At 40.3% G+C, this 24,574-nt stretch overlaps 1 protein-coding gene across 2 annotated transcripts in view; it reads left to right on the top strand.

Annotated features, from left to right (window-relative positions):
* VRK2 (VRK serine/threonine kinase 2) overlaps positions 1-24,574 on the top strand; it is a 205,847-nt gene that overhangs the window by 122,828 nt on the left and 58,445 nt on the right. For both annotated transcript variants that reach the window (XM_073628115.1, XM_073628114.1), the window contains exon 9: positions 15,754-15,874. In XM_073628115.1, the coding sequence (XP_073484216.1) occupies positions 15,754-15,874 (121 nt within the window). The remainder of the gene's footprint in view (positions 1-15,753; positions 15,875-24,574) is intronic.

Genomic DNA, 24,574 nt, shown 5'->3' with positions numbered 1-24,574 from the left:
TTTGTAGGCATACCACACTTAATATGTTGAATTAGAAAAATGTCTGCAGACCTGGGCTTTGCAAGAGTTAGACTTTCAACTATTTGTGTTTATTGTTTAGTTACACAGGTGTGAGCTGTGTGCAGAAAAAAATACTATAGGCAAGTGCCAAACCCCAATCTAGCCCCTTTGAGAATTGTATATATTGAGAGAGAAATTGCTAAATGTATTGTTAAAGGAAAAGTCGAACTAAATAGTGATATAAAACATACAAGGCATTTCATATTTTTAAAAACACTGTCACTTTGCCCATGTGTCTGTCTGCCATGTGTCTCTGCAAAGGGCCTCCCTCAACCCACTATATTCACCCTACCTGCACTCTCATACAGCTCCTTTCTCCTCCACAGCTGGCGAGAATATGCATCACTTTTGTGATATAAAACATAGCTGGCGAGAATACGAATCACTTCTGTGATATAGTGATATAAAACATACAAGGCATTTCATATTTTTAAAAACACTCACCTTGCCCATGTTCACCCTACCTGCACTCTCATACAGCTCCTTTCTCCTCCACAGCTGGCGAGAATATGCATCACTTCTGTGATATAGTAATATAAAACACAGCTGGCGAGAATACGCATCACTTCTGTGATATAGTGATATAAAACACAGCTGGCGAGAATACGCATCAATTCTGTGATATAGTGATAGAAAACATAAAAGGCATTTCATATTTTTAAAAACACTGTCACCTTGCTCATGTGTCTGTCTGCCATGTGTCTCTGCAAAGGGCCTCCCTCAACCCACTGTATTCACCCTACCTGCACTCTAATACAGCTCCTTTCTCCTCCACAGCTGGCGAGAATACGCATCACTGGGTGACTTGATCTCCCGTGACAATTTCAAGGCCTAGCAGCCAGTCAATTGTCCAAAGCATTGTCGCCATTCCCGCGGATTTCCAAAACACCCAACAACACTGGCTGTAAATCTGCAAGGAAGCGCAGGTAATGTGAGTGTAAGGGAGCCAGTGGTTCACATTGCAGAGACACCATGACTTTGCTCTGCCATGAAAGAGTGACAAAATGAGGGCTGTTGTTGCTGACCTTTCTAAAAAAAAAAATGCCATTTGCCTGTCAATTTGACTGATATAAGTTACTGACCTGGTGCAAGTTTGCAAATTCGGAAAACCAAACATGCATACATCTGGGTCTGTCTCAATTCTGGAGTAGGAAGGTCAATGTAGCCAGGAAACTAGCATTTTTGTAGAGGGCTCATTTTTCACAGAGCTCAAATTACAGGCACCCCCAACATCAGAAGCTTTATTTTTGTGGATATAGTTCAGGTTTTCTCAGACTTAAAGTGGAAATATCTTTCTTCAATAATCACTCCCTTCCAGCAATGCAACATCCATGAGCACCCTCTCTGGTTCTGACATTGATTGGCCGAACTGGGATGATTTGAGTCCTAAATATGTGCACGGGAGTTGATTCATCATAGCACGAAGATGTACTGACAATGTACACTGACCTATGTATGTGCAGCTCCATGTACATTCCAAAGCATCTTGCAAGTAGGATGGTAAAATGACTTCTGCAATAAATTCCCTCCTGTTTGCATGTTTTTTCATTAAAAAAAAAAAAGTTTTTCTCAATTTCTGTCTCCGTAGCAATGATTACCAGGACTAGTAGTGGCAGTCAATTTCCTCAACGGAAATACTAGCCCCTCTCTATGCCATCCAAACCTTTACATAAAGGTTGAGCAGATACTTCTGTTAAGTCTTTATTATTGTGCCCGACCCTGTTGGAGAGATTTCACCTCTCTCGTTTCCAGTAAGACCTGGACAAGTGATGATGGTAAAGTTATTATTGCGACAAGAAGACAGTAATATAACCTAAGAGGTTCTAAGCTTCCTCTGAGAAAAAGTGTTTTGTTGAAGTCTGTGCTCCACCCAAATAGATTTACCATCACTTTCTCTCCATTGGAGGGGGGGGGGGGGGGAGGGGGGGGGGGGGGGGGCGCGCGTCCACAAATCACCAAACGGGCTCTATTCCTCACCCACTCAAAAATGAGAAAAAAAAAAACATGGGATCAATATTAAGTTTGTTGACTGGTTTAGCATCTGAGACCAAACAACTAAATATACGCATAGAGGTTAATTTACTAAGACTGGAGAGTACAAAATCTGGTGAGGATCTGTGTAGAAACCAATCAGCTTCCAGGTTTTTTTAAAGCCTAATTGAACAAGCTGAAGTTAGAAGCTGATTGGCTACTATGCACAGCTGCACCAGATTTTGCACTCCAGTTTTAGTAAATCAACCCCAGCTCTTGCTGTGCTAAATGGCTACATAAGAAAACTTAAATCCATTCTCGGAGCCCTTTGAGATTAAAAAAGGAAATGGTGGGTGCAGGCAATGTTGACGACTGTCAGTGTTTCAATTGGCAAGCAGTAAAAAAACGGGCACGACAGTGTGTTCGGGCGGCGCTGGCAGAGGGCGGGTCTAGTGGAGGGGGTGCCTAAATTTGTGTTGTGTGATGTATTGGTGTAAGGGAGCCGAGCGAAGCACCCAGAGCCTTGTGTGCGATTCTGCGGAATGGGGCAAGGCAAGCTGGAAGCAGGACTGTCAGTGCTGTTTGGACTGAAGGGACCACCTGGCATGGAGAGAGACTGTCACTATGACTCAGGAGGGGACATGTCGGTGTGGTGTCATAATCATCTGAGCTGCTGCACACTGCTGTCAGTGTCACTGTGAGAGTCAATTTCATGTGTGTGTGCCTGCCCAATCTAATTTCTTACCCTTCTGAATCCTGTCACTGAGCTTCTTTTTTACTATATTGAAAGTAAAATAAGAAGTATGTTTTTTTGCCTCAGTATCTACCTTAAATCACATTGCCAGTTGCACATTGTACTTGTAGCCTAAATTCTGAAATTTGCACTTAAAACTGTAATTTTGTAACTTTTGGAAATGCCATTAAAAACTTGACTGTGCCAGTAAATTTTGGGTGTTATGTCAGTAAATTTCAATCTGGTAGGTTGGCAACAGTGGGTTCAGGACAGGGAGAACAAAGCCCTAGGAACTGACAAGAGTTATACAAAGGGAAAACCAGGGAGCCCCTAGGGGTGGGACTTTTAAGGCACTCAGTAGTAGTACAATGAAGTATTGATAAAATTAATTTATTAATAGAGAAAATAATTTAAAAGTTATACAAAGGAGGCATTGTGATGGGACCATTAAACCCTCCAGCCACTAAAAAGCTGCATGATTTGGTGTAGCAATACTCCAATGCAAACTGATATAGGATGTGGTGTAGAGCTTCAGGAATACTATAGAACTAATAACAAGGTAACATTCTGCAACAGGATGAACCCAAATGCTACATCAATGCTAGTATAGAAAGCTGAATCCCTGGGGGGGGGTAGCCTGTTTTTTTTTCATTTAATTTTACTGGAGTATACCTTTAAATTGTCAAGTCACCACTGATTCATATACTGTAGCTGCTGCTTTGTACATTGATAATGCACGGCACAAATACAGTAACTGGAGAGCCATCTCATCTCCCAGATCTAAATTAATGCAGCAGCATATCTGTCCCTTCGGTACCGTTTAAAATGTTAATTTAGCTTGCTGTGCACAAGAAATTTGGAAAAGGATCTTTATAAGGATTCCTTGGTAGTAAACCCCTTCTATCATATACTTGTGTTTTAGTTAACAGATGAGAATGGATAATGCTGTTCAGGCTCAGCCAAATAAGCATTTTTTTTTGTGCATGTCCAGAATAATTGTGATGAATGTCCGAATTTACAAAATGCCTATCAAACTGCTTACAGTATTGTGGAAGAATGCCGGTCATACTAACTAAAAAAGGGGATATTTTGTAATTTTATACTCCCTGCTGTATACAGAAAGGGGGGGGGGGGGTAGATATAAAAGCCAAAATAAGATTTGTGAAAAATATACAATAACTGGATTCTTGGAAAAAAATAACCGCACCAGTTTTTCTTTAGCCTCCACTCTTATTATGACTTAACATGTATTTAAACTGGCCAATAAAGCGAACTGTTCTTCAGTACACTCTTCTGGGTAGTAAATAAAACTGATTTTTATGTCCTGGTTGAACCACTTGGATCTTGTACATCAGGCCTCCCCTTTTTTTGTAGTCCTTCTTGTCCTAGACACACAGTGGGAAGTGATTATAAATCTCTCGAAAGTGAGGGATAATATAATAACCCAGAACAATATGGCGAGAAGGCATGAAAGGAACAGAAAAGTCTTCCACTGAATCAATTTGTAAAACAGTAGAGCCATCCTAGAATGTATGCACGTGTCTCGTTCTATCATATGTCCAAAAAAATACTGGATTGTTACTTATTTCAGGATAGTCTCAAGTTAGTGGGCAGATTATTCCTAAAACTGTTAAACATGGACAAAAGTTCATCATCAATACTGGCTATACAGGCCCAATAAAAACCTGCTTACATGATCAATAATATATATAATCTCACAAAAGTGAGTACACCCCTCCACATTTTTGTAAATATTTTATCATATCTTTTCATGTGACAACACTGAAGAAGTGACACTTTGATACAATGTAAAGTAGTGAGTGTACAGCTTGTATAACAGTATAAATTTGCTAACCCCTTCAAAATAACTCAACACACAGCCAATAATGTCTAAACTGCTGGCAACAAAAGTGAGTACACTCCTAAATGAAAATGTCCAAATTTGCCCCAATTGGCCATTTCCCTCCTCGGTGTCATGTGACTCATTAGTGTTATAAGGTCTCAGGTGTGAATGGGGAGCAGGTGTGTTAAATTTGGTGTTATCGCTCTCACTCTCTCATACTGGTCACTGGAAGTTCAACATGGCACCTCATGGCAAAGAACTCTCTGAGGAGCTGAAAAAAAAGAGTTGTTGATCTTCATAAAGATGGCCTAGGCTATAAGAAGATTGCCAGTACCCTGAGACTGAGCTGCAGCATGGTGGCCAAGACCATACAGTGGTTTAACAGGACAGGTTCCTCTCAGAACAGGCCTCCCCATGGTCAACCAAAGAAGTTGAGTGCACATGCTCAGTGTCATATACAGAGGTTGTGTCTGGGAAATGGATGTAGTGCTGCCAGCATTGCTGCAGAGGTTGAAGGGGTCGGGGGGTCAGCCTGTAAGTGCTCAGACCATACGCCACATGCTGCAATAAATTGGTCTGCATGGCTGTCGTCCCAGAAGGAAGCCTCTTCTAAAGATGATGCACAAGAAAGCCTGCAAACAGTTTGCTGAAGACAAGCAGACTAAGGACATGGATTACTAGAACCGTGTCCTGTGGTCTGATGAGACCAAGATAAATGTATTTTGGTTCAGATGGTGTCAAGCCTGTCAAGCCTGTGTGGCGGCAACCAGGTGAGGAGTACAAAGACAAGTGTGTCTTGCCTACAGCCAAGCATGGTGGTGGGAGTGCCATGGTCTGGGGCTGCATGAGAGCTGCCGACACTGGGGATCTACAGTTCATTGAGGAAACCATGAATGCCAACATGTACTGTGACCTAATGAAGCAGAACAAGATCCCCTCCCCTGGGAGACTGGGCCGTAGGGCAGTATTCCACCATCCCCAGACACACCTCCAAGACGACCACTGCCTTGCTAAAGAAGCTGAGGGTAAAGGTGATGGACTGGCCATGCATGTCTCCAGACCTAAACCCTTATGAGCATCTGTGGGGCATCCTCAAATGGAAGGTGGAGGAGCGCAAAGTCTCTAACATCCACCAGCTCTGTGATGTCATCATAGAGGTGTGGAAGAGTGGCAACCTATGAAGCTCTGGTGAACTCCATGCCCAAGAGGGCTAAGGCAGTGCTAGAAAATAATGGTGGCCACACAAAATATTGACACTTTGGGCCCAATTTGGACATTTTCACTTAGGGGTGTACTCACTTTTGTTGCCAGCGGTTTAGACATTAATGGTTGTGTGATGTTATTTAAAGGGGACAGCAAATTTACACTGTTATACAAGCTGTACACTCACTACTCTACATTGTAGCAAAGTGTCATTTCTTCAGTGTTGTCACATAAAAATGATATAATAAAATATTTACAAAAATGTGATGGGTGTACTTACTTTTGTGAGATACTATGTGTGTTTGTGTGTGTATATATATATATATATATATATATATATATATATATATATATATATATATATATAAAATATATATAAAATATTTTATAACCCAAATGTTAATCTTTCTCTCTAGGCCAGTGGTTCTCAATCTTATTGACACCAGAGCTTGGTAAATTCTTCCAAAAATGGAAAGTTAATACTAATAACAAAAGTATAGGAATGCAAGATAAGTATTTAAACGTATTAAAAAGGGAGAAATACATAAAAAATAAGGGTTACTGTTTTTAAATAGACACAATGACAAAAATGAGTTGTCTATTTAAAGCGTTATTTAAAGCGTTATTTTTGCCACCCGAAGTACATCATCTGTTGAATTGAAACTTAAACATATAATGGGCTTTGAGAACGATATATGTAAGCTGGTGAAGGAACTGATGTGACTGGCTAAGTGTTCTCTATATAGCATTGTGGAATATGTCAGAGCTATATAAACGTACAGGATAATACTATTGATTGTATGACTGTGGTGAGACAATATAATGCAAGTGTAAGTTTTTCTGGGGCAAAAGAGTGATATTAGTGGCTCGGTGTACAGTATTAAGGAATACAGTGCATGCGGGAAGTATTCACAGTGCTTCACTTTTTCCACATTGTGTTATGTTACAGCCTTATTTCAAAATGTATTAAATGAATTCTTTTCCTCAAAATTCTACAAAGTGTATCTACAAGTTTGTTTGAAATCTTTGCAAATGTATTAAAAATTAAAAACAAAACAAATCACATGTACATAAGTATTCACAGCCTTTGCTCAATACTTTGTTGAAGCAGCTTTGGCACAAATTACAGCCTCAAGTATTTTTGAGTATGATGCTACAAGTTTGACACACCTATTTTTGGGCCGTTTCTCCCATTCTTATTTGCAAGACCTCTCAAGCTCCATCAGGTTGGATGGGGAGCATCAGTGCACAGCCATTTTTCAGATCTCTCCAGAGATGTTCAATCGGGTTCAAGTCTGGGCTATGGCTGGCCACTCAAGGACATTCTCAGAGTTGCCCCTTAGCCACTCCTTTGTTATCTTGGCTGTGTGCTTAGGGTCGTTGTCCTGTTGGAACATGAACCTTCGCCCCAATCTGAGGTCCAGAGTGCTCTGGAGCAGGTTTTCATTGAGGATGTCTCTGTACATTGCTGCATTCATCTTTCCCTCAATCCTGACTAGTCTCCCAGTTCCTCTAGCTGAAAAACATCCCCACAGCATGATGCTGCCACCACCATGCTTCACTGTAAGGATGGTATTGGCCAGGTGATGTGCAGTACCTGGTTTCCCCCAGACAAGATGCTTGCCATTCAGGCCAAAGAGTTCAATCTTTGTTTTATCATTCATTTATTTTTTTTTTGGGTGCCTTTTGGCAAACTCCAGGTGGGCTGTCATGTGCCTTCTACTGAGGAGTGACTTCCGTCTGGCCACTCTACCATGCAGGCCTGATTGGTGGAGTGCTGCAGAGATGGTTGTTCTTCTAGATGGTTCTCCTCTCTCCACAGATAAATGTGGGAGTTTTGTCAGAGTGACCAACGGGTTCTTGGTCACCTCCCTAAGGCCCTTCTCTCCCGATCGCTCAGTTTGGCCGGACGGCCCGCTCTAGGAAGAGTCCTGGTGGTTACAAACTACTTCCATTTATGGATGATGGAAGCAGCTGTGCTCAATGGGGCCTTCAATGCTGCAGACATTTTATTGTACCATTCCTCAGATCTGTGCCTCCATACATTCCTGTCTCTGAGGTTAAAAGGCAATTCCTTGGACTTCATGGCTTAGTTTTTGCACTGACATGCACTGTTAATTGTAGTACCTTTATATAGACAGGTGTGTTCCTTTCCAAATCATGTCAAATCAACTGTATTTACCACAGGTGGACTCCAATCAAGCTGTAGAAACATCTCAAGGATTATTAGTGGAATTAGGATGCACCTGAGCTCAATTTTGAGTGTCATGGCAAAGGCTGTGAATACTTTATTGGACATCTGATTTTTTTTTTTTAAATAAATTTGTAAAGATTTCAAACAAACTTCTTTCATGTTTTCCTTTTTGTGGTATTGTTTGTAGAATTTTGAGAAAAAATTTAATTTAATCAATTTTCTAAAAAACGGAACAAAATGTGGAAAAAGTGAAGCGCTGTGAATACCTTCCTGAATGCACTGTATTTTGCAAGCCACATCAATGCATCATTATTTGTAAGAAAGAGTTAAACCACTGTGTGGTTGCTTATTACCTTTGCGTAATTTCGTAAAAGGGGAACAGGCAGAATTCTAGAAGACCCTAAATAGTTTTCCTTACTTATCTTTTTTTCTCTGTCCGACAAGTGTGCTGTACATTTGCTATAGTTACTCCATGAGTTATCTCTGTAGCCACCTTTCACAACCTTCTCCCCATTGTTCCATACAAAGATGACCTTTTTGTCACAGTGGATTTTCCCACTCAAGGTACAGAGTTATGGGCTGGGTGTATGTAAATGATGGAAGGAGGAGGAGATGTAGGGGGTTTCCACTGTTGGATGTGGATGTGGAACTCTCTTCCACAATTGGTGGTATCAGCGAGTGGTATTAATATTTTTAAAAGACTCTTGGACGTGCATATTAGTGAACACAACATACAGGCATATGGGAAATGATTATCGACACTGACACACATAAACCTACACAGGTTGAACCAGATGGACCTATTGTCTTTATTCAACCTTGTCTACTATGAAACCATTAAACCTATTTTAACTTCAAGGGAGCAGGGTGGGCAAGATAGAAATGGTGGATATTGTTAACAATTTCATCTTTATGAGATGTTTTTAGTTGTAATAGAGCACTGTCTGTCTTTTTCTATTTTGTGTTTGAATTTAATTTGTAGCCTCACATTTGATCATAGGGAATAAAGTACAGTCAACAATGTATACAAAAGAATTGTCACGTTGTTGAATTCGTAGGATAGCTGTATACTGAATTAAATCTTTAGGGATGTCCCATTAAAAAAAAAAAAAAAAAAAGTTTCCTTGGAAAGGTCCCTGATCTTGAAGATGGTAGAGACCTTTCATTTTGTATTTTTCATTGTTGGCATTGTGCTCATAGTATCCGTTTGTTTTTTTTGTTGTTGAAATTTTAAAGTGTTATAATTAAAAAAATATATAAATCCGCTCTGATAAATTATACAGTGAGTCGTTTGCATTGCAGGACAGCTTCCAGCACAGCTATAGTAAACCTTTTTCTTAAACACTATAATTAAATACAGGAACCCACTTTTTTGAGCAGTGTCTCTTTTTAGTGCCTGCAGGTCCCCTGAATGTGGGAGCTCCAATATACAAATCTCAACTGAGATAAAAATTGCAAACACTAGCCCACTCTTCCCTCCTTCTACAAAACTTGCTAGTATTGGTTCTTTAATGTGATTGGGAGCCTCAATGCCCTGTATGAGAGTGTAATCCAGTCCCTGGCTTCGTTGGCAAAATTTAAGATTCACATATTAATGAAGGTGTTCAAATATACTTGTGCATTGCTTTTAGACCTGTAAACTATGTTGCTTAGGGAGAGAAGGATTTTCTTTAAAAGCCCATTTTAAGATTTTTTTTCAAATATATTTTCCAGATATATAAAGTAGGCCCAGCATTGACTGAAGATTGTTAACCTTAGGTGCACACTTGACAAACTGAGCAAATGGCAAAGTGTAAATTTGACACAGTTGTGATATAGTTGTTTTGCATGTACTCTTGCAATGTTGCAGAATTATTGTGCCTTATAAACGGATGCTGATTTATAACACTGTCAGTTAATATCCCCATGTGGATACACTGTACAGTATTTCTGCAGGAGATTCACGCCTGCTTTATTGCACATCAATAGTCTTTATATGTGAAGAGCCTTTCTCTATTTTTACTTACTGATGGTACTGTACAGCGCACATTATTATTTTATTTCTTGGTACACTCTTATTTCAATTTTGATCTTACGGAAGTAAGATTTTAGTGTCTTCATATTATAAATGTGAAAATGAAAGCTATCTTATGATTGCACATTATGAGGCATAGTCATTAAAAGCAGCGCAGAGAGCAACGATGTGGTTCAGAGTGCACCAGCCTATTCAGTCAGATTGCACTTTACTGAAGTCGAACAAGTAAGAGATCGCGTATATTAACACATTTCATATGCATTGCATTGATTCTATTTTAATTGCAAACCATAGGTGAGCATACCTAAAATGCAGCCTGCTGGATTTTTTGTCCAACATTCTGCAATACATTGTTATTGGGTAAACTTATTCACCTTACTAACTGCTTGGTGACTGCTGCCCCTTTCTGCCAATCTCACCACTGGCCTTCACTAACCCAACATATAAAATTTAGAATATCAACAACAGCATGTAAAGCTTACCAGAGCAATGTCCTGAGCTACATCACCAACTTCGTCTCAAAATATTACCCAGAGCATGTTCTCTGCTCCTCTAGCCTCATTGTAAGCTCATCTTATGCTTGCCTGCAGGACTTCTTCAGATTCCCCCTTTTACTCTGCAACTCCCTACCCCAATCTGTGCAGCTATCCTCTGCTCTGTACGCACATAGGCAGTCCTAAAAAAAAGAATCTCTGTTGGGAAGCCTATCCCATCTCCATCTATAAACTGTGCTTCATCTACTCTCTTATCCCCATATTACTTGCCCTTCTCTTTGGATTATAAGTTCCTGCAAACAGGGTCCTCCCCACTTCTTGTATTAAATTGTATTGTACTTGTACTGTCTCCCTTATTTTGTAAAGTGCTGTGCAAACTGTTGGCGCTACATTAATCCTGTAAATAACTCCCTGTACTGAAAACAATGCATTTTTTCTTGGCCATGTATGTTGCCTGCACCAAAAATGCAATAAACAGCTTGACAAATCATCTGGCTTGAAAATGTGCCCTTAGGAGATATTACAGATTATTTATCCTAGTAAAGTGTGTCCAGTGAAAACTTTTTTTGCGTTTTTAATAGATTGGTGAAGGATTAGAACCAACCTGTGGGTTATATGGGAGAAATCAATAGAATTAACACTACTGCCTATAGAGGTCGACCGATATATCGGCCGGCCGATATATCGGCCGATATTTGGCTTTTTTTACTTAATCGGCATCGCCCGATTGTGCTGATAAAAAAGCCGATTATAACTTCATCGGGACTTGCAAATGACTTCTGTAATAGAAGTCAATGCAAGTTTCCCGAGGTTATCTGTGGAGAGGATTCTCTCCTCCCTGGCCTGCCAAGTCTGATAAAAAGAACTTGAAAAGATACAATGTATCTTCTTATCAATGAACTGAACTCCGTGTGTAGAAGCTCTCAGTTTAACCATTTAAAGACTAAATCTTTTCTGACATTTGTTGCTTACAAGTAAAAATCCTGTATTTTCTGCTAGAAATTCACTTAGAACCCCCAAAACATTATATATATTTTTTTTAGCAGAGACCCTAGGGAATAAAAAAGTGGTTGTTGCAATATTTTATGTCACACGGTATTTGCGTAGCGGTCTTTCAAACGCAATTTTTTTAAAAAAAATTAATGAAATAAAAAAAAAACTAAGCAGTAAAGTTAGCCCATTTTTTTTCGTCCAAAAGTTTTGATTACCTGTTTTTGTGTATTTAATATTTAAGATAGTTATTTTTTTTAAAATCTAAATTATACAGAGAAGTGAACTGATTGGAGGTTTGTTTTGTTTAATAAATGTTTAAATGTAAAAAAATTTCTGTATCACTTATTACTTAAGGTTGCTTCACACTGGAGCAGGCAGGCGTTGACGGTAAAACGCTGTTAGTTTTAGCGGCGCTTTACCGTCATTTTAGCGGCGCTATTCGGCTGCTAGCGGGGCGCTTATAACCCAGCTAGCGGCCAAGGAAGGGGTTAAATGCACCCATGAAGCGCTGCTGCCGAAATGCTTTGCAGGCGCTTCGGCAGCGGTGCGCATTCATTTCAATGGGCAGGAGTGGTGGAGGAGCGGTATACACCGCTCCAAAGATGCTGCTTGCAGGACTTTTTTTTAACATCCTGTCAGAGCATCGCCTCAGTGTGAAAGCACTCGAGCTTTCACACTGAGACTGCAGGGGAGCCGTTTAACAGGCACTTTACAGGCGCTATTTTTAGCCCAAAAGCGCCTGGAAAAACGCCCCAGTGTGAAAGGGGTCTAACTGTTAGATTTTATGAGATGAAGGGAAAAAAAAAAAAAAAAAAAAATCGGCCTAATATATCGGCCCAAAAAAATCGGCATCATATATCGGCCATCGGCCAGCGCGATTTCTAAATATCGGCATCGGCCAGAGAAAAACCCATATCGGTCGACCTCTAACTGCCTATTGTATTCACAGTCTCTGTACCCATGGCTGTCTGAATACCCCAACAATGACTGTATCAGATAGGATGCACTCACTGTTCTGCTGACAATCCCCCCCCCCCCCCCCCCAGCTCCTTCGATTTGCAGTTGAATTTTGAGGAGCTGGGTAGTGCCAACAGGGCCACCCATGGCTTGAATTGGAGAGGTTTCTCCACACTTTAGGCTCCTTTTAACAGAATAAGCCTGCTTGGATTTGCTTGTCCATTTTTCAGGTGGATCCGAGCGGGCCTTCGATTGACTCCTATGGGCAGGCAGATGTCAGTGGAAATGTGTCCGCTGACACCCATCTGCTATCCGATCCGCTCAAGACAGACATGTGGCGATACGTCTGCCATCCGTCTTGGAGGATTGAATGAGATCTGATGAAAATGGACATGCTGTCCGTTTTCGCTCGATCTTCCCATAGAGATCAGGGGGGCTCTGAGAGGTCCGTCCCCGCACAGTGAGCAGAGATGCACCTGTCATCTACCGGCTCAGCGGAGATCAATGGAGCGATCTACCACTGAGCTGCCGGACTCCGCTGAGTGGATCCGCCTCGTGAGAAAGGGGTCTAAAAGGGATATTAAAGTCTTGTTTTTTTATTTAAAAAAATAACAAACATGTTATATTTACATTCTCTGTGCAGTGGTTTTGCACAGAGCAGCCCAGATCCTCCTCTTCTCGGGTCCCAGAGCAGCACTCCTGGCCCCTCCCTCGTGTTGAGTGCCCCACAGCAAGCGGCTTGCTATGGGGGCACCCGAGCTGAGCCGGTGCTCTGTGTGTCCATTCACATAGAGCCGTGGCTTGTCCCCACCCCCTCCATCTCCTGATTGGCTCATTGGCTGTGATTGACAGCAGTGGGAGCCTTTACAACCTGTGCCTTTACAACCACTTTAAGCTGGCCATAGACTGAGCAAGTTTCTTTCCTGCAACCATGGGTTGCAGGAACGAAAATCGCTCGATTCTCCCATCAAGTCAATGTTGATGAGGGAATCCCTCCCACAGAGCCATTGTGTTATTGCCAGCAACTAGCAGTAATTGCATGTAAAATCTGACAGGTTGGTTGTATCCAAGTAGATCGATCAATCAGTTTGGGTACATTCAGCCTGGCCATACATCTATGGCTGGCTTAACTTTCAAGGTGTGAACACGTTCAACAGACATAAACTGAAGGATAATGTGCAACAGAGAGAAACCACGGATGTTGAGAGCAGAAATATAAAAAATAAATTAAAAAAAAACCCAAAAAACGACAATGGAGCTAGCAGGAAGTGAGGGAAAATCTCCTTTACGTGGGCTCAGATAGCAGTAAAACAGGTGTTCTAATCCTTCTCGACTGTATCCAAATAAAAAAAAAAAAACGGATGTTTTGGCTGAACATACACCTTTTGTAGCACAATAAGTTAACTAACCATCTTTCTTAGTGGGTAAAATAAGTTTCTACGTAAAGCATGTACTGTATAGTGTTCAGAATGTTTAAAGTAAAACGTGTGTACAAATATGTACAGTATACTGTGTATACACATTGCACATATTTATTGTACGTACTTATATGTAAAGTCACCTAAAAACACATTATTACAGTGTTTCAGCACGCAAATGGTCTGCTTTTATAAGGCTGTAGCATGGTATTGCTATGATGGAAAAAGAACTTGTGAACACGTTTGCATGAATGGAATCATTCCACAGTTAATGGGAGATTTATGGCTGATAAAATCGCTATAGAACAGCAAGTGGTGGAGATTGTGTTTTTATTTTAATACGAGAGCCAAGTCTTGCATTAGGACGCTGTTGAAGCCAGTGCAGAAAATAAACGGCACCCAAGGGACAGAACAACATTCTGTTAGGTTGAAGGGCCTTTAATAATCGCATACCCTAATAGCAGTTTAGATGGAGTATGTGCATGTGAATGCGTGCGCGTGTGTGTGTGTGTGTGTGTGTATGTGTGTAAGGCTAATCTTGCCCTCTGATTCCATAATAACTTATGCAGAATAACACAAAACAGTTATGATGTGTTGGCACTGCAGCTTTTAATAGTTGACTTTTTAAATTAAAAGATAAGTTTGCTGAGTGACTTTCTCGAATTCACTTAACGAAAGCCCATAAAACATGTTGCAGGTTTAACAACCGCATGCAGCAGGGGAAGAGATTACATCTTTCTCTTCAATTGCACAAGCAGATAAAATATACATCTACAATCTTGCTTTAGTGATTGAAACATCGCTAGCCGCCTTTTTCTCCGAGAAGCAACACGCCAAATATTCATAACACAATAAAACAAATTTTAAATTACGGCTGAAAAAATTTAACGACTAACTTTCCTAGGTGTATATATCAGCCAGTTTTATCTGGCACGTAAACCCGAACTTCCTAAACATTGAATAATGAAGATCTGCACATTGTGATTTTTTTTTCTTATACTTATAAATTTTTTGGTGCGTTTAACCCATTCCTGACATCAGTGATTTTTATTTTTTTATTTTTTCTTCCCTCCAGATTTTCTTTGTGTGTAACTTGTTCAAAGTGAATCATAGTGTTCATTACTGGTTTCTATGTGTGATAAAATTACAGGAGCGTAGAGTATTTATTTTGTTGTACATTCCAAAAATGTTATTATCTTTCTTATAATTTGAAATATTTATGCTGGCCGAGGCCACATCAATTCTGCCTAATGTGTGAAAGAACGTATTAACGTAAAGGTATCTGTATTGTCTAGGTACAATACGCTGTAGTGTGAAGGCTGAGAGTACAATGACTCACACTAGATGGCAGTTTTGTCTTATCTTTCAGTCTCCAGCCTCAGAATATCATGGAACAGGAAAGGCCATCAATGTTTAGTCTGCACTCAAATGGTCTCTGTATGACCAGTGTAGACCCCATGGACTTCCTGGAACATGTGTTAGCAATTTAGCCGCAGACATTTCTTTCTTTGTTTTTACTGCCTGGCTCTTTGAGAAAGTGTTGGTGCTGGGTTATGGGCTGTCTGGATCATGTCAGAGGCCATGGGGATCAAGTTCATGTGACAGGCTAGACTGAGGAAAGATGAAGTTGGAGGAGGTAAGAAAACTGACCCTCCCTTTCTCCAGCAACAAGTCACTTGGCTGTCTGTGGTGTAAAGCCAAAACGACTGGGCGTTTTTACTTTTAATACAGCTGAACAAACAAAACACTTTGCCCGTTTTACTTTTTCATATTTCATCACTAATAGTCAATGCATTCTTTAAAAAAAAAGTAGCCTGATACTTCATCATTTTTTTCTTTTAATGCTTTTTTTTTTTTTCTTTCTTTCCCTTAGCCCCGTCCAGACGAGGGGATCTGGAAATTCTTTCTTTCTGTATGCTGCACTGGTTATCTGGGAGATTACCCTGGGTTAAGGACTTAAAGGTTCCTTTAAACGTCCAGGCTGCCAAACAAAAGTATGAAGTTTTTTTTTCAGCAAGTTTTAACTGCACTGCTGTCACATAATCACTGTTTGATGATCACTGGTAAAATAAGATTTATTAACTGTTCTAAAACACTATCACACACTACACAGAAAATAAATATACATGATCAAATGATCATCAGTCATTGATTAAAGACGTCGCAAAGATTTAGGAGTTTTCTAGTAACTGGTCTTCTAGTCTTTTTATTTTTATTTTTCATTTAATGTGTTGATTTGTGTTTTTTTTTTTTTTTTTTTTTTTTGCGCCAAAATTTTGCATCACATAAAATGTAGCTGATTTAAAAAAAAAAAAAAAATCAGATAAATGGAAAGTACATTAAGCTTAATCACTAGTAAATGTTTATAGTAAAAGGGGTAAGTTTATAGCTCAGTAAGGCCTTTTTCACACTGAGGAGTTTTTCAAGCGCTTTTTCATTTAAAAAAAGCACCTGAAAAGCATAAGAAAAATGCTTCCCTTTAAAATCAATGAATGCTTTCACACTGGGGCAGTGCGCTTGCGGGACGGTGAAAAAAATCCTGCTTGCAGCATCTTTGGAGCATGTTTGGGAAGTGCCTCAAAAGCGATTTAAAAATGGCCCACAGCATTTTTGATGCAGTCTTTGAGTCATGTGTCCTTTAAAAATCGCACTGCAAACACCTCAAAAGCGTTTTACTGGCAGTTATGAAGCAAACCAGTGTGAAAGGGGCCTAATACAGCTATACCTTTAGGGTACCAGATATTCATAGTTACATAGTAGGTAAGGTTGAATAAAGACAACAGTCAACCTGTGTAGATGTGTGTGTATAACTGTATTAAGCCTGTTGTATAACTGTCATATAAAGTGAATATCAAATACACAATATACAGCGCTAGTAACGCTGTATTTTGTGTATTTGATTTTCACTTTGTAGGCTGGCTATACACATACAGCAGTTGTGACACTTTGACATTTTTGGGAGCTTTTATTGATTTGTTTTATTTATTAGTAATTTTTGTTCGCACAGAAGTGTATATATTTTTTTTGTATAACTGTCATATTATGTAAATAATTTAAAGTATATGTAAACCCTAAGGCTCGGTTCACACATGGGCGGCACGACTTGCAGGTCGCCTCAGCGAGGCGACCTGCAAACGACTGCCGGGGCGACTTGCGAGACGACTTCTGCATAGAAGTCTATGCAAGTCGCCCCAAGTCGCCCCCAAAGTAATACAGGAACCTTTTTCTAAGTCGGAGCGACTTGCGTCGCTCCGATTAGAACGGTTCCATAGCACAGAACGGGAGGCGACTTGTCAGGCGACTAGGTCGCCTGACAAGTCGCCCCAGTGTGAACCGAGCCTTACAATGAACTGAACAATCTGTTTACTTTTGATCTGTTAAATATACCATTGTTTGGCCATATTGGCCTGTCATAAAAGTTTTAAAACATTTTTTTTGCTCCTGCCAGAAATCCTGTGCTGTATTGTGCACTCTGCAGCAGTATCACCAGCAGATCTATTTGCCATGGTTAACCTCACAGATGGTACCTCTGTGGACTACATAACATCTGCCCCAACCTTGTGAAGAAGAGGAGATGTTCTGTAATCCCAATGCACTGACATAGGGTATCAATTGGAGGTGCACCGTAAAGAAATTTTGGTGCTGAAACCAAAAATGCAGGATTCACTCGTCCAAAAACCGAAACCGAAAATGTCAGTTTTTAAACAATACCCTATTTATCGGTGTATCACGACGTATCATAACACGCACCCTAATTTAAGAGGGAAGTTTCAGGAAAAAAACTTTTTTTTTCAAATAAACCACTTTGAAGTAAAATAATGGTCAGTGCCAATCAATGCAGGCTGATTAGTGCCCATCTGCAGCCTGATTAGTGTCCATCTGCAGCCGCTGTGCCCATCTGCAGCCTGATCTGCGCCCATCCAATGCAGCCTGATGCCCATCTGTAGCCTCTATGCAGCCTCTGAGCCCATCTGCAGCCTGATCTGCACCCATCCAGTGCAGTCTGATGCCTATCTCCAGCCTGATCTGCGCCCATCCAATGCAGCCTAATGCCCATCTGCAGCCTGATCTGCGCCCATCCATGCAGCCTGATGCCCATCTGCAGTCTCTATGCAGCCTCTGTGCCCATCTGAAGCCTGATCTGCGTCCATCCAATGCAGCCTGATGCCTACCTGCAGCCTCTCCATCTCTCATGCAGTGCAGGAAATCAGGAGGGGGACGGGCGCCGCCGGAATTACCGAGACGTCATCTTCTGTTTACAGTACTCGGCTCTCCCACACACAGGTCCCCACCTCCGCCATCGCCATTGGACCAGCTCCTGTGATTGACAGAACACTGGTCCAATGCCGGTGGTGGAGGCGGGATGTGTGTGTGACATCAGAGCCGAGTAAACAAGACATGTTGGCTCGGTGATTCCGGCAGCGCTAGTGAACAAGACATGTCGGCTCGATGATTCGGCGGCGTCCCCCTCCTTCTCCGAGGTACGCTATTGGCGTATAACACGCACCCCTGATTTTCCCCTTATTTTCAGGGGGAAAAAGTGCATGTTATACACCGATAAGTACGGTATTTATATTTTTTTATATAATTGTATTATATTCGACTTTTTAATTAATATCAATTTAAATGAATACGAATTTATATGTCAGCCATTATTTGGCACCTTTAGCACAAGAAAAGCTTAAGAAAAATGTATCCCTTTAAATTCTATGTACAGTGCCTTGAAAAAGTATTCATACCTCTTGAAATTTTCCACATTATGTCATGTTACAACCAAAAACATAAATGTATTTTATTGGGATTTTATGTGATAGACCAACACAAAGTGGCACATAATTGTGAAGTGGAAGGAAAATGATAAATGGATTTCAACATTTTTTACAAATAAATATCTGAAAAGTGTGGCGTGCATTTGTATTCAGCCCCCTTTACAAAAATCTAGTGGAACCAATTGTCTTCAGAAGTCACCTAATTAGTAAATAGCGTCCACCTGTGTGTAATTTTATCTCAGTATAAATACAGCTGTTCTGTGAAACCCTCAGAGGTTTGTTAGAGAACCTTGGTGAACAAACAACATCATGAAGGCCAAGGAACACACCAGACAGGTCAGGGATAAAGATATGGAGATGTTTAAAGCAGGGTTAGGCTAGTAAAACATATCCCAAGCTTTGAACATCTCACTGAGCACTGTTCAATCCATCATACGAAAATTTAACTGCAAACCTACCAAGACATGGCCGTCCACCTAAACTCACAGGCCGGGCAAGGAGAGTATTAATAGGAGAAGCAGCCAAGAGGCCCATGGTAACTCTGGAGGAGCTGCAGAGATCCACAGCTCAGGTGGGAGAATCTGTCCACAGAACAACTATTAGTCGTCCACAAGCCATAAGCAGTCTCGTTTGCAATTTATGAGAAGCCATGTGGGGGACACAGCAAACATGTGGAAGAAGTTGCTCTGGTCAGATGAGACCAAAATTGAACTTTTTGGCCTAAAAGCAAAATGCTATGTCTGGTGGAACACTAACACTACACATCACCCTGAACACACCAGCTCCACTGTGAAACATGGTGATGGCAGCATCATGTTGTGGGGATGCTTTTCTTCAGCTGGGACAGGGAAGCTGATCAGAATTGATGGGGAAATGGATGGAGCCTAATACAGGGCAATCTTAGAAGAAAACCTGTTAGTCTATCACATAAAATCCCAGTAAAATACATTTACGTTTTTGGTTGTACCATGACAAAATGTAGAAAATGTCAAGGGGTATGAATACTTTTTCAAGGCACTGTATGTCTGCACACTAGTACGTTGGGCTTCCATTGTGGTGTTTAAAATCCTGCTTGCTGCATTTTTGGTCAGTTAAAAAAAATGCACTTCCCAGTTCAAATGCATTGAAAACGCAGCAAGAACGCACCCGTGTTACCTTTTCGGTGTGGTTTTTGAGTAACATGACCTATGACAAATACATCATAAACACAATCGCGGTAAAATCTCGCAAAATTTGTGGTAAAATCGCTGCAAGAAATCACCACAAACTCCCGGTAAAATCGCAGTACAAACGCGTGCGCTTTTATTGCTATTAACGCCACCTTTTTCTCTTATCGGCCGAATGCCGATAACAACATTTTCGGCCGAAATTTCGGTGCATCTCTAGTATCAATGCTGCTCCTCAATAGATGTAGTACGATAAATAACTAGCAGGGTCACCAGGTGAAAATGAATAAAAATAAAAGCCTGTAAGAATGCAGTCACTGAATACAAGAACTGATAGGTTGCAATATACCTGTAAAAATATGTTTGTTATTGGGTTTGGATACACTTTAATTTTAAACTCTTCCCGCCGGCTGCATACATATAGGCAGTCTCTCAGCGGGTGGGCTTCAACGGCAATAGGCCGCATATATGCGACCCTATGTAAACACAAATCTGCACTCAGAGTGCATGCCTTGTGCTCGCTCCTAGCACGGTCACCGCCTGGGACCGGAAAGCTCCCAATGTATACTTGCGATCAGAAACTTTCTGATCATGTGACAGCCAATCACAGTGATCACATGACCCAAATGCCTGCCTCTGCCTCCTGGCATCTAGACATTCTAAAAGGGCTAGGAGGTGGCGGCAGGGAGGGGTTAAGTGCTTTTCAAAAATGTTAGCACAGGGTGTGCCACTGTCATTCTTATTTGCCAGCCCTTCTTGTATTATAATCTACTAAAATTGTTCTTTAACCACTTCCATGGCATTTTTTGCTATTCAGTTCTGTGCTACTTTAACTGGCAATTGCTCGGTCATGCAACACTGTACCCAAATGACATTTTGTATAATTTTTTCACACAAATAGAGCTTTCTTTTGTTATTTGTGTTATTTGATCACCACTGCATTTTTTATTTTTATCATATAAAAAAAGACCTACAATTATGAAAAAAAGAATATTTTCTACTTTCTTTTATGAAACATATCCAATAAAATCAAATTTCTTCATAAAGTTAGGCCAAAAAGTATTCTGCTACGCTACGTGTTTTTGGTAAAAAAAAAAAAAAAAAATCCCAGTTGTATATTAATTGGTTTGTGTGAAAGTTATAGGGTCTACAAACTATGATACTAAAATGTACGCAGCTATAGATCTATAGTAATGCCGTTAATCGGCAACTTATGGTGGAAAATCTGGCGCTAACTGACACGGATGTCGCTAGTGACACTAATACAGTGATCAGTGATAATACTGTACACTGTACTAATGAGTGACAAAGATGATCAGAATGGCAATCAAAGGGTCAACTGTGTGTCTAACAAGTGCATGTGTACTGTTTTAACTCACAGGATCCGGCTGTCTTTTTTCCCTGAACTTAGAGTTGATTTCAGGGAGAAAAACAGCCAGATTGCTCTTCGGTGAACTCTGTGCTGTGATTGGCCAAAGCCAATCAGCAGCTATACAGCAGTATTTAGCTATAGCCTGCTAGCAAACACATGCTTTGTTCATTCCCAGCGCACGTCAGCAGGGGGCACGCGCATGCGTGCCCGAAAACTATGAAGTGGATTGTGATGTACGTTGCCGTGTTCGGTTGTGCCGCCTGCTAACAGTAAATGTATTGTTAGCAGATGGCAAGTGGGTATTAATGTTACAATACTGTTATGGAGCACAGAATTTATGGTTCTATATTCCTGGTATATTAGCACAATAATATGCATATGTCTGCAAAAAAAAACAAAAAAACATAAAATAATGCATGTAAATTGTACTAGAAAGAACTTTGGCTTGGATAGCTGGATCTTAGAACACATTTATGTTTTGGATGAAAGAAGTCATGAACCAGTTTCACTACTTTATAATTAGATTATAATTATATTTATAATTTATTTATAATTATTATAATTAATTATACTTTAGATTTATAAGAATAAATCTCTACTACAAGCAAATATATGTAATGTTCTTGTGTTGTAAAAATATTTTTGTCGGTGGAAACTGTCTTTTGTAGATTGCTATAGGTTTCTGTCTCATCCTAATGCTTACCGGATGCTGCACTGAATGCCTTTGTGTCATGCTAAAAAGCAAAAACAAATGCAGTTACCAATTTAATAAGGTAAGTGTAGAGTGCAGTAACTAACGTCAGAGTCTGACTTTCATCAGTTTGACCACAGAAAACTGATCAAAACATAGCTGATTGATTACTGTACTTTGCACATGACCACTGCTTTTTCCAGTGCTTGAAGGGGTAACTACTTAAAAAAAATCTCTCTCCCCCATCCTAAAAAAGCCTCTGGTGCTGTGGTGGGATTGCATCATTCATTTGCATTTTCATATTGCATTTGCTCCAAGCCTAGCCATAGAGAATAATAGCCATCTCTCCAAACTAAGTTTTTGCTGCATGCCCACAGGGCACCAATATGTTCTATCTGCATCTGAGTGTTATGGTTCAGTTTTTGATTTTGATGAGGACAGGAGCAGTTACTGTTTTAAATGGAGAAAGGAAAATGACCAACACATACATATTATTTTCACGACTTTATTTATCTTTTGCACTTGGGTATGCTATAAGTTCAATCTCTATAGTAATTTGTAGCCTTCTCTCCTGAATAACCCTGACTTGGAAGCTGTAATGCCCTCATCGTCACCCTGGTGCACATAATCGCATGAAAAGAAATGAAAAGCATGAAAAGAAAATGCAGTCCTAGTCACATATACAGTGGCAAAAATAATTATTTGATCCCCTGTAGATTTTTTAAGTTTGCCCACTTACAAAGAAATAAAGGACCTTTAATTGTTATTATAGGTGTATTTTAAATGAGAGAAACAGAATATCAACCAAAAATCCAGACAAGAACACGATACAAGTGTTATAAATTGAGTTGCAGTTCAATGAGTAAAATAAATATTTGATTCCCTACCAACCAACAATAAATCTGGCTCCCAAAGACTGGGTACAGTATGAGGTACTCAGATTAGACCTGTCTATTTAAGAAGATTTAACGACAACTCATGTGTATAAAAGGCACCTGTCCACAGAATCTTTCTTCTATTCAAACCCCCCATCATGGGCAAGATCAAAAAGCTGTCAAAGGACATCAGAGAAGGGACAAGATTGTAGACCTGCACAAGGCTGGAATGGGCTACAAAACCATCAGCAAGAAGCTAGGTGAGAAGACGACAACTGTTGGAATGATTATTCGCAAATAGAAGAAACGCAAAATAACCATCCATCGCCCTCGGTCTGGAGCTCCATGCAAGATTTCGCCTCATGGGGTAAGGATGATCATGAGAAAAGTGTGGGATTAGCCCAGAACTACACAGGACAAGCTTGTGAATGATCAAGGCAGTTGGGACCACAGTCACCAAACAAACCATTGGTAACACATGAATAAAGGGTGGTCGGCTTGTTTAAAGGGTACCTCATCCATATATATTCCATCTACCAAAAAACCTTTTAGTTTCAGACTTTACTGGTACCAGAGAGAGAGATGGTCTCACACAGATAATAAGGATGCAAAGGTAGTGACGGGAACCTTGTGGAAGAAGACAACTTGCCCACATCCCTATAAGACTACACAGTACAAAATTGTTTTCCTCTATTGGGACTTTGTAAGGCGGGAGTCTTCAAACGATATATCAAAAGGTGTATAATTTTATTATCAAAGGTTAAAACATGACAAAAAGTTGAATAAAAAAGGTGGATGCCAGCAATTCAAATGGTTATAGCAAAGGAAATCTACATATCTGTTTACAGTAATGACACAAATAAGAAAGGAGGCCAAAAGTGCCAATTGAAAAAATGATACATTAGCCCCCGTGCGCCGAGTGGACTGTCCGGGCACGGACCGGCCGATCCTCCAACTCAGCACAGGCCCAGGAACCAAATCCGCAAGGGCAAAAACCATTCATGCCAGGGACTCAAGGGAAAAAGGGATGCACAGAAGGGAATAAAGGAGAGAAAAGGGAAAAAATGGGAAAAGTGAAGAGGCAAGAAAAGCAAAGAGAACAGAGAAAGAAAGAAAGGAGCAGTAACAATAACAACCCCAAAGGGAGAGAGAATGCTAAACATGAGAAAAGTGGCATAAAAGTAGATACAGGCAGTGTAGGCCAATACAGCTGTTCATAATAATCAATATAGTATATGGCCGAAATGAGATGGCATCATTCCAGCCCGGTGGCTTGGTGGCCTGGAGACGATAAATCCACTTCTGTTCTTTTTGCAACAGAATTTTGTTCCAATCCCCACCGCGCAACCCTGGATGAACGCGATTCAGAATCAGAGAGGACACTTTGGGGAAGTTTCCCGCATGGAACGCAGAAACATGTCTACCCAGTGGCAAGCTGGGGTTGCAAGATTTCTTTGCAAAATGTTTAGATAACCACTTACCTCACCATTAGCCCCTGAAGAAGAGGTTGAAACGCGTCGGACCTCTGTTGTGCAGCCTTTGCTGAAACAATCTATGTGGGGTTATTTGTGTCATTACTGTAAACAGATATGTATATTTCCTTTGCTATAACCATTTGAATAGCTGGCATCCACCTTTTTTTATTCAACTTTTTGTCATGTTATAACCTTTGATAATAAAATTATACACCTTTTGATATATCGTTTGAAGACTCCTGCCTTACAGAGTCCCAATAGAGGAAAACTATTTTCTACTGTGCACACAGATAATAAAATCATATATTTATTAAAAATTTTCAATAAAAAAGGTTTAAAACCATAG

Source organism: Aquarana catesbeiana, linkage group LG04 (genome assembly GCF_042186555.1).
Source record: "Aquarana catesbeiana isolate 2022-GZ linkage group LG04, ASM4218655v1, whole genome shotgun sequence".
NCBI classification, from domain to species: domain Eukaryota; kingdom Metazoa; phylum Chordata; class Amphibia; order Anura; family Ranidae; genus Aquarana; species Aquarana catesbeiana.
Note: the sequence above shows the minus strand (reverse complement) of the source record. Positions and strands in the feature narration are given on the sequence as shown.